The sequence below is a fragment of the Lacerta agilis genome, chromosome 3 (assembly GCF_009819535.1).
Source record: "Lacerta agilis isolate rLacAgi1 chromosome 3, rLacAgi1.pri, whole genome shotgun sequence".
Taxonomy (NCBI): Eukaryota; Metazoa; Chordata; class Lepidosauria; order Squamata; family Lacertidae; genus Lacerta; species Lacerta agilis.
Genome location: NC_046314.1, coordinates 684,144 through 700,678, shown reverse-complemented (window position 1 = coordinate 700,678; position 16,535 = coordinate 684,144). Strand labels below are relative to the sequence as shown.

Below are 16,535 nucleotides of genomic sequence, written 5' to 3'. Positions count from 1 at the left end.
GCAGGAGAAAACAAGCATGTATACATTTCAATCACGTTACAGCTTGATTTATAAGGTCATGAGCTGGTAGCTAGTGCCTATTTGGAATGGTAAGATTGGGCATGAAGTAAATAAAATACTGAAACAGTTCCTGTTTGAAATTCATGATCTTGAGAGAAAGAGAAAGAGAGAGAAAGAAAGGAGAAGGGGTTTAGATAAGAGTGACTGTCTTCCAAAAATCATTTGGATGGTAGGGATTTCTGGGGTGGTGTTTGAGCATACATAGATCATACGTAAATAATGTTTAACTGAAAAGTCAACAATGGTGAAAACATGTCCACTAATGCTGTAAAGTGCATATAATTGTGTTAAAGCTGAAAAAACCTTGAGAGAAGAACAGTCAGCAAATAATTGCACATCTAGGGAACAAGATACCATGAATCATTAAAGCATTCCTGCCAAACTGGTGAGGGTAAAGTGTGTTAAAAGCTTGTGAGCTTAATATTATCACTTAGGAAATAAAGGTTTGTTTTTCCCCAGTTGACTATATCCATTTAAAACTACTTTTTAAAAAAGCATTCCCTTTTCCTTTCAGGAGGCTCAAACATTTGGGCCATCACCTCGGAAGAGAGAGTGAAGTATGACAAGCAGTTTGACGGCCTTAAACCAGTTGGGGGATATGTCACAGGTTGGTGTGTGCTTCTGCAGTGAATTGCCTGCCTCATTATAATCTGAAGATTTAAATCATGAATTTGCTCTTGCTTGAAAATTGGCATAAAATGCCTCTTGAAGGAAGCAAGGGGTTCCTCCAGATTGATAGCAGTTACAAGTACAGGACGGTCACACCTTACGTGGGGACTCTGTTCCAAGAGTTCAGTGTATACAAAAAGGTGCATATTCAAGCCGCCTCCTTGGAGCTTGGTCTTCTACCATCAGCTGGTGTCCAGAGTGAACCTCGCTCCACAAGTTCCCCACCTTGTTTGGGGTAGGCCTGTTCAACACACAGGCGCTGAGATGCTCTCATGCGAACTTGCAGGACAGCTCAAGTTCCTGTGAACAAGCATTTCCAGACATCTGGAGCCAGTGTGCCAAGAGGGCCTTGCCTGCCACCCAAGCAAGGCAGAGAGCTTTTCACCTTAGTTTAAAGAGGTAAAGAGTCTAGTTTGGTAAAAAGGGGGTTGGTGCTTGGAAGTAGGGCTGGCTCTGGGTGATTTGGGGGTGTCGTGTCTCCATCCTCAGCTGCATGCCTTTCATTCCCCACATTCTTCCAGTCAACCCAGTCCTCCCCACCATGCTTTCAAGGAAGGGTGGTATACAAATAATGAGCAGATAACTCACTGAATGTGGAGAATTGGCCCCTGTATGCTACCTGGAGAGACCATTCATATTGCTTCTCTGCCTGGGGAGTTCAGTAGGGAAGGTTTGCCTCACTTGGCAGGCAATTAAACCTAAAATTGGAGAATCATGACAGCCTTTTATTGGTTTTTGGAAAATTGGATGTAAAATTGCTTCTGTTATGTGATTTATGTGTTTGATTAGAAAGTACTAATTTTTATTATCTTTATGCATTTTCACGTGATTTAGTATGTACTTTATATAAAATTGGATATGCTTAGATTATATTCATATTTTTGTAAGATCGTGTATGTTTATTTTACTTGCTTGCAGTGTGTGTGTGTGTGGTGCCGGATATAGGGGGCAAGGGGCTTCAGCCCCCTCCATATTTTGAAGCAGGGGGCCCAAGCATCTTACCTATCAATCACAGCTCTGACACTCATTGGCTAAAACTACTGATAGGCAGGAGCATCCCGTCTGGCTCCTTCCCCAGAAGTCACTTGGAAGGGTGCCTGCACATTTTGCTTCATAGCTTTCCTTCTAGGAAGTCTAGATATATATTTTCTTTTTTTCTTTTAAATAAAAGCTCAGAGTTGGCGTTCCCTGCTCAGGGATATAGTGTCCATGGGCCAATGTTGGTGACCCCGGTCAAGGATATTGTTGGTTCCTATGTTCACCACTCAGATATAGATACCAGTAGCCCTCATCGTTCCCTCTGGGTCTTCACGGGGCTCTAATGGCAGTAGCCGTCACTTTGGAAGGAGATGAGCAAAGGAAATCTGGTATTTCAGCAGGCTGGCGTGGAGCTGTGCTATGTGCCTGCTGGAATAAAAAGGTAAAGGGGACCCCTGACCATTAGGTCCAGTCATGTCCGACTTGGGTTGCGGCGCTCATCTCGCGTTACTGGGCCAAGGAAGCCGGCGTACAGCTTCCGGGTCATGTGACCAGCATGACAAAGCCGCTTCTGACAAACCAGAGCAGCGCACGGAAACGCTGTTTACCTTCCCACCGGAGCGGTATCTATTTATCTACTTGCACTTTGACATGCTTTCGAACTGCTAGGTTGGCAGGAGCTGGGACAGAGCAACAGGAGCTCACCCCGTCGCTGGGATTCGAACCGCCAGCCTTCTGATCAGCAAGCCCTAGGTTCTGTGGTTTAACCCACAGCGCCACCCACGTCCCATGCCTGCTGGAATAGGTGTTTACAAATACATATGTCCAATTAATAATGGTTCTTTCTCATTGTTAAAATTTTCATTGATTGATTTGCAAATCAAAACATTAAATCCACTCAGTAATTTTGCATTTGCGATGTCAAATAGTTGAAGCACTTTGATAACTTTTAAAAACATGGTTCAGTATATTAATGAGTCCTTTAAGGAAAAAATCAATGGAAAGTAGAGAATTGTATTAATGATGATGACTCACCTTATCCCATTTTTCTATCCACATAGGTGATCAAGCACGTACCTTTTTTTTACAGTCGGGTCTGCCGTCTCCAGTCTTGGCTGAAATATGGTAATACATACATACATACATGCAGATACATTTAATATTGTTATATTGATAGCACAAACGTCTATATGTTGACTGAATGTGTTTAATGAGGATTATATAATGATAATAATGATAATTTATTACTTATACCCCACCCATCTGGCCAGGCCTCCCCAGCCACTCTGTGCAGCTCCCAACAGAATATTAAAAACACAATAAAACATGAAGCATAAAAAACTTCCCTAAACAGGGCTGCCTTCAGATGTCTAAAAGTCAGATAGCTGTTTATTTCCTTGACATCTGATAGGAGAGCGTTCCACAGGGTGGGCACCCTCTGCCTGGTTCCCTGTAACTTAGCTTCTCGCAGTGAGGGGAACCTCCAGAAGGCCCTCAAAGCTGGACCTCAGTGTCTTGGCAGAACAATGAGGGTGGAGACACTCCTTCAGGTATACTGGACCGAGGCCGTTTAGGGCTTTAAAGGTCAGCACCAACACTTTGAATTGTACTGGGAGCCAATATAGATCTTTCAGGACTAGTGTTATATGGTCTTGGCGGCCACTCCCGGTCACCAGTCTATCTGCCGCATTCTGGATTAGTTGTAGTTTCCGGATCACCTTCAAAGGTAGAGCGCATTGCAGTAGTTCAAGCGGGAGATAACCAGAGCATGCACCACTCTGGTGAGACAGTCTGTGGGCAGGTAGGGTCTCGGTCTGCGTACCAGATGGAGCTGGTAGACGGCTGCCCTGGACACAGAATTGACCTGCGTCTCCATGGACAGCTGTGAGTCCAAAATGACTCCCAGGCATTGTCAGGATTCAACCTCAATCTGTTAGCCACCATCCATCCTCCAACCGCCTCCAGGCACTCACACAGGACCTTCACCGCTTTCACTGGTTCTGATTTGAAAGAGAGGTAGAGCTGGGTATCATCCGCATATTGATGAACACCCAGCCCAAACCCCCTGATGATCCCTCCCAGCGGCTTCATATAGATATTAAAAAGCATGGGGGAGAGGAGATCCGATCTCAGTGATCACAGGCTGAAGGAGGAGCTACGCTAAGACCAGACCATGTCATTACTGACGAGGCAGATTTAGTCATTCTTTGAAGACTATCCCTGCCTCCGGGTCTGATCCTGACAGGAAGGATACTGGAATCAACAAGGGAGGCCCAGACAACCTTAAGGAGCTGTTGTGCAATGCCAGGTCATCCATGACTTGATTGTGGATGGAGGACTTGACCTGGCATGTGTAACAGAGACTTGGTTAGATGAAGTAGATGGGCCTGTTCTTGCTGCTGCTCGTCCACCAGGTTTCTCTTACGCACAGCAACCCAGGTCATATGGCCGTTGTGTGGGGTTGCAGTGATTTTTACGATTTTTAAGGATATGATTTGTTCCTGTTTTTTTATTTAATTAATTTCTATACCGCCCTATACCTGAAGGTCTTATGACGGTTCACATAAAATATCAAATACATAAAATCAAAACAATAACACAATAACCCCCCTCCCAAAAAAGGAGCCAGCATTTTAAAAATGGGTTATAGGATGTAGATCAAGTCAGGCAAAGGCCTGGTTAAAAAGGAACATTTTTGCCTGGTGCCTAAAGTGTATAGTGAAGGTGCCAGACGAACTTCCCTGGGGAGAGCATTCCACAGATGGTGAGCCACTGCAGAGAAGGCCCCGTTCTCGTGTTGCCACCCTCCAGACCTATTGAGGAGGGGGCATACAAAGAAGGGCATCAGGTGATGATCTCAGCATCCGAGTAGGTTCATGTGGAAAGAGGCGGTCCTTTGCAGTCCTGAGCCGTTTAAGGCTTTATAGGTCCAAACCAGCACTTGGAATTGGACCCGGAAACTAATCGGTAGCCAGTGCAGTTGGACCAGGATTGGTGCAATATGCTCAAACCATCTTGCTCCGGTTTCCCCCCTGAATATTGTTGTTCTTTACAACTGTCTTACTCTTGTCAGAGAAATGTTAAATGGCACGATCTATATATCTAAATTTCTATCCTAGGATGAAAATATTAGGATTGAATTCTGAATATAGCTTGATAGACTAATGTTTTGGAGCACAAACTGAATTTAATGCAGCTGTGGTGCTAGCAGCCTCTGAATGTGCCATGTGCTGTTTACTGAGTTTGGAGTAAAAACACAAAAACTGTAAACAAGCAGCAAGGTTTTCATGCTTCTTGCCATGATGGTTGCATTTTCTGATCCTTATTGCCTTAGGTATATGGTCTGCCTTTTTTATTAATCACTTACTAGAATATGCAGCATCTATGCTCTTATCACCCTGTTTGCAAAATTCTTTCTGACAACTGGATGAAACAGAACAGATTATATTGTTTTTGCTTCTTGGGATTCTGAATAGAAGCAACTGCTGAAGACTTAAAACTCTGTCAGCATGTTAGTTGCTTTACTGTTTATTGTGTAGGCATTTAAAAAAATATATTTTGGAACTATTAAACTGCTGTAGGCCACTCTCGGCTCTGTTTCTAATATGAAAGGGTGTTATATAAATCCTAATGTTCTGAGCCAAGTGATTAGAGCTGCTATCCCACTTCTATATAAAGGATGCAGTGGAGTTTTTGAACTTAGAGCAGTTCAGGTGATTAACGTCCCTATTCTACTCTTGCCCAGTTTCTGTCATTCTCTGCTCTGTTGTAACCTCTCTCCAACCTAGGTGGGGGATAACATTCGGTAATTCATAGGTTTATCTCTAGCAACCTTGCTTTCTTTTCCAGTAGATGCTGCTCCTGAAGAGTTAACCCAGGGGTGGGGGTGGAAATATTAAGAGCTCCCTGCCAAATAGGAGTAATTGGCAAGGACAATAGTCTTCTGCTATTGAACTATAGAACATATACAAATATATAGACATTGTTGTATTGTTGTTTTTAAGGGCACTTTCAGACCTGAACAAGGATGGGAAAATGGATCAGCAAGAGTTTTCTATAGCTATGAAACTCATCAAACTAAAGTTACAAGGCCAGCCTTTGCCTGTGGTTCTCCCTCCATTGATGAAGCAGCCTCCAGCATTCTCTCCCTTGATTTCTGCACGTTTTGGTAATCACGGTGTTTGGAGAAAGACTACCCCTCTTAAATTATTATTGATAAAGACAAATAGCTATGTGCAAATGTATTATCATTAGACCATAGTTCATGATGTTAAAGATATGTACATAAAATATAGCTAAATATTATCATAGTTTTTTTGTCATAAAAATGAATAAAGAATACTTTTGAGATGATTCTCCTGTGCTCTGATGGCATAATAAGGATGGGCCTCAGAAATAGTGCAGCTAATTCTATGTGCTGAAAAGGGGTTAGGACTTGCATGTTTCAAAGTGCAACCATGCTTGCCATATGGCATGATCCTTTAAAAAGTAGGGTAAGTTTTGAAAGCAGTTTGTGATATGATGTTGTTGGCACCTCTCCGTCTCATGAGACAATGGAGTGTGTTTTGGGGGGTGAAGGCAAGCCACTGGAGAATTGCAGCGCCTGGTGTGGCTGCAGAGACCACGCGGCAACTCCTGCATTGGTCTGCTGTTCTAAGTGGGTTTACAAAAAACAACCCTACTTTTTTAAGGCAAACCTTTCAATGTGCCTAAAGTAGCTCTTTGGATGCCATTGAACAAATTATTCTCTTCCTCTAAAATCGTACTGTATATTAGACATCTGTTGGTTTAAAACAAGTACTTGGAGCATATTGCTTGTTCTTTTTTTCTGAAGCCTGTGGCAACTGGCTAAAGCATTAGGGAGAAAACCATGGTTGTATAACTGCTCGAACGAAGCAAACTTATGTGTGAGCATAGACCTCTTATCTAAAGCTAGTTTGTGTAGCTCAGGGTTTCCCAAACTTAGGTTTGCAGCTGTTTTTGGACTACAACTCCCATGCTCCCTAGCTAGTAGGACCCATGGTCATAGATGATGTGAGTTGCAGTCCAAAAACAGCTGGAGACACAAGTTTGGGAAACCCTGGTGTAGATCTCTCTAGAAAAAGTGAGTCATGTCTCCCCAATTCCTGGCTGTTCACAGCTATATGGCTATCACTAACAACTTGGTTTCTCTTCTAGGCATGGGCAGTATGCCAAACCTGTCTATCCCAGCACCTGTTCCTACAATGGCACCTTTAGCTCCAATGTCCTCTTTTGCTTCTGTAACATCCATCCCCCCCTTGATTATTTCTGCTCCCCTGCTGCCTTCCACCAGCACACCTGCATTGCCAAATGGAACAACCAGCCTCCTCCAGCCACTACCATACTCTTCAAGTAAGTATCATCATGACCGACAATAGACATACTTCCAGTCTGGACAATCTGAGATGGATGTCGGCCAGTGCCTTGAATCTGAATGCAAAATCTCCTCCTAGCAAATACTAAACTGATGATTTTTCCACCTAAAAGATTTCCACTGGAAATATTGTAAATTTCCCTGAGGGCTAAACTATGCATAATGCTCTCCCCCCCAAAAAATATTTTGTTGTTTTAATGAAAGTTTGGATGTTGGTATGGAGAGCAAGATGGAGGTGGCACTCAGCCTTTTCCCTTCTACTGTTTTCCCGCTCAAGGTCACACATCCATGGAAGCTATTTCCTTGCTCCTGGGGAAAAGAGGAGGAGATTAGTTTTGAGGGGACAAACGTCAGGAAGGTAGAGGGTTAAGCACCCCCTTACCTTGCAAGTCCTCCTGCTCAGCCTCTGAGGGTCACTGTTAGTAAAGAAGAGCCCTGCCAAATCATGGTAGGAAAGTTACAGAATTAGAAATAGAATTGGGCTATAAATTAGGCATAAATTATTAGGGTGTTGTAGTCAGACTAGTTCTCAAAGCTCGTCAAGTTTGTGGTATGGAGTCAATTTTTTATTCTTTCGCTTTTCTCTCTTTTGTTATTTTTTATTTTTCTTTCGTCTTTGCTCATTTACCCACTTAATTTTTGAGCATTGTGTTTTGCACTTCATTTTTTTAAAAAAACAAGTTTTGTTCTATTTTTATTTATCCATTTTTTTTACTCACATAAGCACAGTTTAAAATCATTATTATTTACTTAAGGCTTATTTTTAATCTGGGAAATAGAGTGTGCATGTATCTAATAGAATCTGAAGCAGACGTAACCCGAGGTATGACTGTACTTTTATACATTTTTATATACTTTCAAGTATTTTTCTCTCGTTTTGTTTTTTGTTTTTGGTTCATGTTCACTTTTCCTCACTTTTTTTACTTTATTTCTCTACTGAAAATTTTCAATAAAATAGTAATAATTTTTAAAGTTTTTGGTATAGAGTCAGGTTGGTTGGTGCGCAAGTGATCCATGGAGATACTTTTGCCTTGTAGTGTGGACTATGGACTCTGCTTTTCTCTTGTTTCAGCTTTGCCTCACTTTAGTTCATACAGTCCCATGATGGGCGGATTTGGTGGTGCCAACATCCAGAAGACACAGTCCCTGATAGATCTTGGCTCTAGTAGGTAGGGATCTTCAGGCAGATTTATGTCTCAATTGCAATCTTGTTTTTTCCCCAAAATCTCTTTGGGTGGTCTTTGCAATCTAACTGGTTCCCCACAAAAATGAATACTTGGAAAGAAAGAAGTCCTTTATTCACATAAACTGTTGCTGCACAAAAACATAGTAACAATGTCCCAATTTGAACATATCTTTATATAATACCAGATTTCTTGAAAATGTGACCTTCTTTTCATATTGCAGTTCAAATTCTTCTTCTACTACCTCACTAACTGGGAATTCACCAAAGATTGGATTTTCAGACTGGGCAGTTCCTCAGGCTTCCAGATTAAAATACAGGCAGAAGTTTAATAGCCTTGATAAAGGGATGAGTGGATACCTGTCAGGTTAGTATTACAGCATTATATTTAAGCTTGCAAAGGTAAAGATTCTTGAAAGAATCTTTAAAAAATGTATACATGTTTCAGCCAGCATTGTTTAGAGTTTCTGAGAGAGAACCTTTTTAGCTGGTTCTTTGCCAAGAGTGATTAACAATTGTAGAAACTGCAGTAACTTTACTTGTAACTTTATTTGTGATTTATGAGTTAATTGACAAAGTTTTCCTTCTGTGCATAATACAATATGTTCTAAGGGGGATTTCTTTTTAAAGGAAAGGGATTGTAATTGAAGATTAAGTTTGTAATTAATTGATTAATTTTCCTATATAAGAAAATGAAATCCCAGTATAAATGTAATATTTAACCGCACTTGCATGTTTGAAGATTTTTATAAATAAGTGTATCTTTGCAGGTGTTGTAAACAAAATCTGCCCTTATTCCCTTATGGGGATAACAAGAGCCCTTGTCCTTTGTAGGTTCCCCATTGGTAGGAAAAAATAACAGAGGCCACCCAGAGAATATTGAGAAGCAAAGCAGCTAGTAAGCCTGATCTTTATTAAAGCTGTTGCAACAGGGTGCTCCCCTCACATGCAGGAGAGGAGGACACAGAACAAAGATGTGCCCGCCCTTATATAGACATTTTAAATTGCCTACCCTCAAACTCCAGACCACCTCCAGAAACATCATTGCTATTGTTTAGTCGTTTAGTCGTATCCAACTTTTCGTGACCCCATGGACCAGAGCACGCCAGGCACTCCTGTCTTCCACTGCCTCCCGCAGTTTGGTCAGATTCGTGTTGGTAGCTTCGAGAACACTGTCCAACCATCTCATCCTCTGCCGTCCCCTTCTCCTAGTGCCCTCCATCTTTCCCAACATCAGGGTCTTTTCCAGGGAGTCTTCTCTTCACATGAGGTGGCCAAAGTATTTGGAGCCTCAGCTTCAGGATCTGTCCTTCCAGTGAGCACTCAGGGCTGATTTCCTTCAGAATGGATAGGTTTGATCTTGCAGTCCATGGGACTCTCAAGAGTCTCCTCCAGCACCATAATTCAAAAGCATCAATTCTTCGGCGATCAGCCTTCTTTATGGTCCAGCTCTCACTTCCATACATCACTACTGGGAAAACCATAGCTTTAACTATACTGACCTTTGTCGGCAAGGTGATGGTTCTGCTTTTTAAGATGCTGTCTAGGTTTGTCATTGCTTTTCCCCCAAGAAGCAGGCGTCTTTTAATTTCGTGACTGCTGTCACCATCTGCAGTGATCATGGAACCCAAGAAAGTAAAATCTCTCACTGCCTCCATTTCTTCCCCTTCTATTTGCCAGGAGGTGATGGGACCAGTGGCCATGATCTTAGTTTTTTTGATGTTGAGCTTCAGACCATATTTTGCGCTCTCCTCTTTCACCCTCATTAAAAGGTTCTTTAATTCCTCCTCACTTTCTGCCATCAAGGTTGTGTCATCAGCATATCTGAGGTTGTTGATATTTCTTCCAGCAATCTTAATTCCAGCTTGGGATTCATCCAGTCCAGCCTTTCGCATGATGAATTCTACATATAGGCCTAAGTTAAATAAGCAGGGAGACAATGTACGCCTTTCCCAATTTTGAACCAATCAGTTGTTCAGTTCTAACTGTAGCTTCTTGTCCCACATAGAGATTTCTCATGAAACAAATGAGGTGATCAGGCACTCCCAGTTCTTTAAGAACTTGCCATAGTTTGCTGTGGTCGACACAGTCAAAGGCTTTTGCGTAGTCAATGAAGCAGAAGTACAGTGGCACCCCGCAAGACGAATGCCTCGCACAACGAAAAACTCGCAAAACGAAAGGGTTTTGCGAGTTTTTAGTTGACTTGCGAGACGAATTCGTCTATGGCCGTGCTTTGCCAGACGAATTAATCTGGTGAGGTACCACTGTAAGCCGGCCCCGGAGCCGCACGACGACGCGTTTTAAGGCTGCAGCAAGCGCTGCAGCTTTAAAACGCCGCGCCGCGCCGTAGCCAAAAAGGCTTACCTTTTGGCTGCGGTAGGGAGGGGTGTTTTCTGCGTCGGGTCCGCCATTTTGGATCGACTGTGCATGTCTGAGTCGATCCAAAATGGCGGACGCGACGCGGAAAACACCCCACCAGAGCCAAAAGGTAAGCCCGCGCCCCTCCCAACCGGCACGGCGCCGCGTTTTAAAGCTGCAGCGGGCGAACAGTTCGCTCGCTGCAGCCTTAAAACGCGGCGCCACGTGGCTCCGGTGCCAGCCAGCGCCCCTTCTGACCGGTGCCCCTGGACTTTTTTCCCCATAGGAACGCATTAATTAAATTTTAATACGTTCCTATGGGAAACGGTGCCTCGCAAGACGAAAAGTCTTGCGGAATGAATTAATTTCGTCTTGCGAGGCACCACTGTAGATGTTTTTCTGGAACTCTAGCTTTCTCCATAATCCAGCGCATGTTCGCAATTTGGTCTCTGGTTCCTCTGCCCCTTCGAAATCCAGCTTGCACTTCTGGGAGTTCTTGGTCCACATACTGCTTAAGCCTGCCTTGTAGAATTTTAAGCCTAACCTTGCTAGCATGTGAAATGAGTGGTGAAATTGTGCGGTAGTTGGAGCATTCTTTGGCACTGCCCTTCTTTGGGATTGGGATGTAGACTGATCTTCTCCAATCCTCTGGCCACTGCTGAGTTTTCCAAACTTGCTGGCATATTGAGTGTAACACCTTAATAGCACCATCTTTTAAAATTTTAAATAATTCAGCTGGAATATCATCACTTCCACTTGCCTTGTTATTAGCAGTGCTTTCTAAGGCCCATTTGACTTCACTCTCCAGGATGTCTGGCTCATGGTCAGCAACCACACTACCTGGGGTATACAAGACCTCCACATCTTTCTGGTATAATTCCTCTATGTATTCTTGCCACCTCTTCTTGATGTCTTCTGCATCTGTTAGGTATTTCCACTTTTGTCCTTTATTATGGTAATCTTTGTACGAAATGTTCATTTCATATCTCCAATTTTATTGAACAGATCTCTGTTTTTTCCCATTCTGTTGTTTTCCTCTATTTCCTTGCATTGTTCGTTTATACATACATCATAGAAGGGGTGTAAGCCCACGACCACCCCCCAGATACATCATACCTACATCACAGAAAAGGCGGTCTACAACAGAAATCTGAGTGTGTTGTTTATCTCTTGTCTGGGAAGTTACCTATCTGGGTTTTGGCCACTCTTTTGTTATTATAACTACTTAATTCCTGAATCCAGGTCACAGGCTCACCCTACTCACACCTTAAACGTGCCCTAAATGCAGGATTTGTGATCACAGAGACAATGGGGAGGTTTTTTTTTTATTTCCTCCCTCCTTGCAGAGAAACATTTGGTCAGTTTGGGAGAGTCAAAATGGTTTCAGGACTGTCTTCCTTTACTGTTTCAGACATGTGGTTTATGTATTTATGTACGTGTTTGCCTTGTACATTTAATTTATATATTTGAGACCTTAAATAACACAGACTAAGACATTTCAAATTATATTTCAAGTTAAACCAAAAGAGGGCTCATCCACCTTTCCCTTTGTCCTGTGATTTATTCCATTTGGTCTGTGGCTTATAGGTATAGGTCATAGGTCTGAGAGGTTTTTCTTTTGTTCCATCACTTTCCCTGGGAAACCCTGCTGTTCACTGCTGAATCAGAGCATACGTCAATCAGGTTTTCTGCATTTGTTCCAATCCAGCAGCAATCAGTGAGTTTTCATCTGGGAAAGTGCGGGACAAAAGAAAAACCTCTCAGTCTAGAAATCACAGACCAAGCGGAATAAATCACGGTACAAAGAAAAGTGTGGATGAGCCCTGGCCTGTAGATGGTAAAAAAATATCACTGGTTCTTGGGCACAATTAGATTTATATATTAACATATTTGGCTTATATATTAACACACTTTTGATCTTTGATTTACTCAGGGTTTCAGGCAAAAAATATTCTTCTGCAATCAAACCTTTCCCAGACGCAGTTAGCTACTATTTGGTAAGTCCACACATAAATAAGACTTTGATGTTTTTGTGCTGCTCAATGTTAATAAGCATAGAGTAATTTTTAAAGAAATGTAATGCTCTACATTGCATATTTAATACTGTACTCTTTTTATTTTATGCTTATTCTTGAATTGCAGAATTCTGGGGTTGAGATTATATCTGTTTAATTTATTCTATTTGATTATCTTTAATTTATCTATTTTGCTTTCTTTTGTGATGTTTATTACAGTGGTACCTTGGTTCTCAAACTTAATCCATTCCGGATGTCCGTTCCAAAGCCAAGGAACGGACATTACTTTTCAATAGAAAGTAATGTAAAACAGATTAATCTGTTCCAGACTTTTAAAAACAACCCCTAAAACAGAAATTTAACATGAATTTTACTATCTAACGAGACCATTGATCCATAAAATGAAAGCAATAATCAATGTACTGTACTGTAAAATAAATAAGACAGTATTGTAGATGATAAAAATTTAAAATTAAAAAAAATCTTACCTGCACTGATAGTCATTGTTTGGATGGGGGGTGGCTTTTATCCATTTCCACAGTCACACAATCAATCAATCAATCAGTAACTGAACTGGGGTCCACACAGTCATAAAAACAAATTAACCGAAAAAGCCTCAAAAACAAAAATGCAAAATAAATAGCAAAAACAAAAGTGTCAAACTTAATCTGTTCCGGAAGTCTATTTGACTTCTGAAATGTTTGAAAACCAAGGCGCGGCTTCTGATTGGTGCAGACGCCCTGGAAACAATGGCGACAGCTGCATCGGATGTTCGGCTTCCGAAAATTGTTCAAAAACCGGAACACTTCTGGGTTTTCGGCGTTTGAGAACCAAAGCGTTTGAGAACCAAGGTACCACTGTACACCAGTGTCAGGAAACTGCCCTCAGCCCTGGGGCTGGGGACGGAGGTGTACCATGAGCCTCGGCACCTTCTGAGTAGCGAAACCTCTTCCAGCGGGCAGAGCGATGCCTGCTCCAGCGGGGAGGGGCAAGCTGGAGGCAGCCAGGCGAGACAGGGGCTAAGAGATGCTGCTGAGAGCCCCAGCACGCCTCGTGAAATTCGCTCTGAAGGGAGCACGCCACTTCCGTCGCCCCAGTTGCACAGAGGGGTCAAAAGGAGACAGGGGAGGCGGCGCTTTGGGGTGCCGAAATTCTTATGTTGGGGTCACAGCCGGAAACCGGCACTCCCGGATTCTGCGAGCGACTGATACGGTCATGTTTTTCAGCACTCTGCACTGTAAATAGTTTGCACGATAAAACTGTTAAAAGACAGTTCCGACTCATGCCTGCTTACTCATGAGCAACCCAACGCAGACCTGACAACCAGTTTTTCATTTATGTAGATATGCATCTCTGAGTAGGTAGCAGTAAACTATAGAAAGCCTGTTTCCTTTTCCAAAGGAAACCTTTAGTAAAATCCTACTGCAGGGGTCCTCAAACTTTTTTAAACCGGGGGGCCGGTTCACTGTCCCTCAGACACTGTTGGGGGCCAGACTATAGTTTGGGGGGGTGGAACGAATTCCTATACACACTGCACATATTTGATTTGTAGTGCACACAATACAGGAAAAACAATACAATATTTAAAATGAAGAACAATTTTAATTAACATAAACTTATAAGTATTTCAATGAGAAGTATGGGCCTGCTTTTGGCTAACAAGATGGTCAATATCTGGTTAAAAATCCACAATAATAAGGAACTTCCGGCGAGGACGCCATCGCGGGCGGTCGTGGGTCGCTTCGGCAGCGAAGTGACTCAGGCCGGCCCGGGGGTAGGAGCCCCGCTACCGCAAAGCGGGGCTCCGCTAAACCGCGGGTCGAGCGTCCCGCGGCATGGGCTCTCCGGCGAGCCCGCTATGGTTCCGAACCCTTCCCTCGTTCCCCCTGTAAAGGGGGAGTGGGGGTGAAGGGACCACGGAGCCGGGCTGTGGAGGCATGCCCCAACCGGACCGGCGAAGCGGCGGTCGCCGCTCGCGATGAGCGAGATCGTTCTACCTGGCAGAAGCAAAAAAAAAAGAAGCCCGTTGGCTGTGAGTACGAGTGGCAGCACCATGTGGGGAGAGGGAGGAGTGGGGAAGTGCACAAAGGGATCGGCCTGGGCAGAGGGGCTACAAGTGCCCGGGTGGGTGAGGAAGGGAAAGCAGCGGCGGCGGCAGCACCGCCCTGAGGGTTTGACTGCTGGAGTGACACTTAGGGCAGCCGGAGGAGCAAAGAAGCAAGGGAGCCTGCTCAGTCTGTCCCCATGAGGAGAGGCATCCGCGGCTTCTTTTCAAGGAAATGCTGTGCCGCGCCAGGTTTACCTCAGCGGGCGGGGGCTGACTGAGCGGGCGGCAGGATCCACAGGCCGTATTTACAAGCCTAGTGGGCCAGATCCGGCCCACAGACCATAGTTTAAAGACCCCTGTCCTACTACTTCACACCACGTGCCTCTGGGAGAATTAAAACGGGTGTTTAATTCTCCAGTTAAAAGCAGCTGGACTCCAAATTAATATCCTTCAATGCATTAAACATCAAAACATTGACAATGTATGGGTTTAGAACAAGGATGGGGCTAAATTTGACCACAGCATGGACTGCTCACCTGACATCAAGAATTGGAACATGTAGACCTTCTCACAGTTGTCAGTGCACCGCACAGGACTTGCAAACAACCTTGCACGGTGCTTTAGAGTACCATTGATAATCAGCTTTCCAAAGTGCTGCATCGGGGCCTTTGCAAAGCCCTTCAAGGATCAGCTGCACCAAGGAGTCCCACGTGGGGAACCCAGCCGATCTAACAGAACTTGGAACCAACGCCTGTCACCTGACTTTGAGCTCCACCTCAGCTGCCCAGACAGTCACAGTGGGCTTGCTCTCACTGTCAGTCAGCTGCTTGGCAGGGAGAGCAAGCCTCTCTTGCCAGTTCAGTTGGGAGCCCATTTCAAGACTCTTTGTCGGGCCTCAACTTTCCTCTCACCCAACGTCACATGTGAATTCGGGTGTGGGGCAAGTGAGCATGATTTGGGGGGAAACTGCCATGCAGGCCCAATTATGTTTCAAATGTGCTTTTGTGGGTAGTTGCTTTTTCAGATTTTTTTGAGTTAATAAGAGGTATCTTGAAGATATTGTACTAGAATGTTGCATTGAAACAATGAGATTGCCATTTCATATTTCCTCGGTTCTTCTAATGCAGTTGTTCTGTCTTTCCTAGGTCACTTGCTGACGTTGATGGCAACGGACAGCTGAAAGCAGAGGAATTCATCCTAGCCATGCATCTGACTGATATGGCCAAAGCTGGGCAGCCTCTCCCACTAACTCTGCCTCCGGAATTAGTGCCACCTTCTATGAGGTGCATAACACAAAATGGTATGTTATTAAAATTGTATAATAAATGTAAAAGATGCCCTTAAAAAAAATCCCTGTTTCTTCTCTCTAGAACTGGAAAATGTTCTGAAAATACTGATTGTGTTCTGCCAACATACCAGAGAATAATGCAGGAAGAGGAACCCCCCCAAAAACTTCCAGGTAACAATGGGGTTCTTTGGGTGCAAAGTTGACTTTAAAAAAGGAATTGGAACTAAAAGAAACATTGTTTTATCCCATATTTCAGATATTATGTGTGCCTGACTTCAGTTTGCTTGATAGAAGCCACTTGAGCACTTAATAATAATTGTAGGACTCGAATATACATTGTTTACAGTAGCAGTGGTACGGTGTCAGGACCTAAGAGCAGCAGTACATTGGGCTATGTGGAGTCAGAGTGGCTGGACTGTGGCAGTGTTTCTACAACTTGATCCCCCAGCTGTTGTTGGACTGCAACTCTCATCATCCCTGGCTAACAGGACCAGTGGTCAGGGATGATGGGGAGTCAAGTTTGAGGAACATGGAGCAGCAGG

At 43.5% G+C, this 16,535-nt stretch overlaps 1 protein-coding gene across 4 annotated transcripts in view; it reads left to right on the top strand.

The window, feature by feature from the left end:
• ITSN2 (intersectin 2) overlaps positions 1–16,535 on the top strand; it is a 78,940-nt gene that overhangs the window by 9,972 nt on the left and 52,433 nt on the right. For all 4 annotated transcript variants that reach the window (XM_033145559.1, XM_033145558.1, XM_033145560.1 and 1 more), the window contains exons 3-11: positions 575–667; positions 2,769–2,832; positions 5,712–5,875; positions 6,886–7,080; positions 8,175–8,271; positions 8,510–8,652; positions 12,577–12,640; positions 15,851–15,988; positions 16,076–16,164. In XM_033145559.1, the coding sequence (XP_033001450.1) occupies positions 575–667; positions 2,769–2,832; positions 5,712–5,875; positions 6,886–7,080; positions 8,175–8,271; positions 8,510–8,652; positions 12,577–12,640; positions 15,851–15,988; positions 16,076–16,164 (1,047 nt within the window). The remainder of the gene's footprint in view (positions 1–574; positions 668–2,768; positions 2,833–5,711; positions 5,876–6,885; positions 7,081–8,174; positions 8,272–8,509; positions 8,653–12,576; positions 12,641–15,850; positions 15,989–16,075; positions 16,165–16,535) is intronic.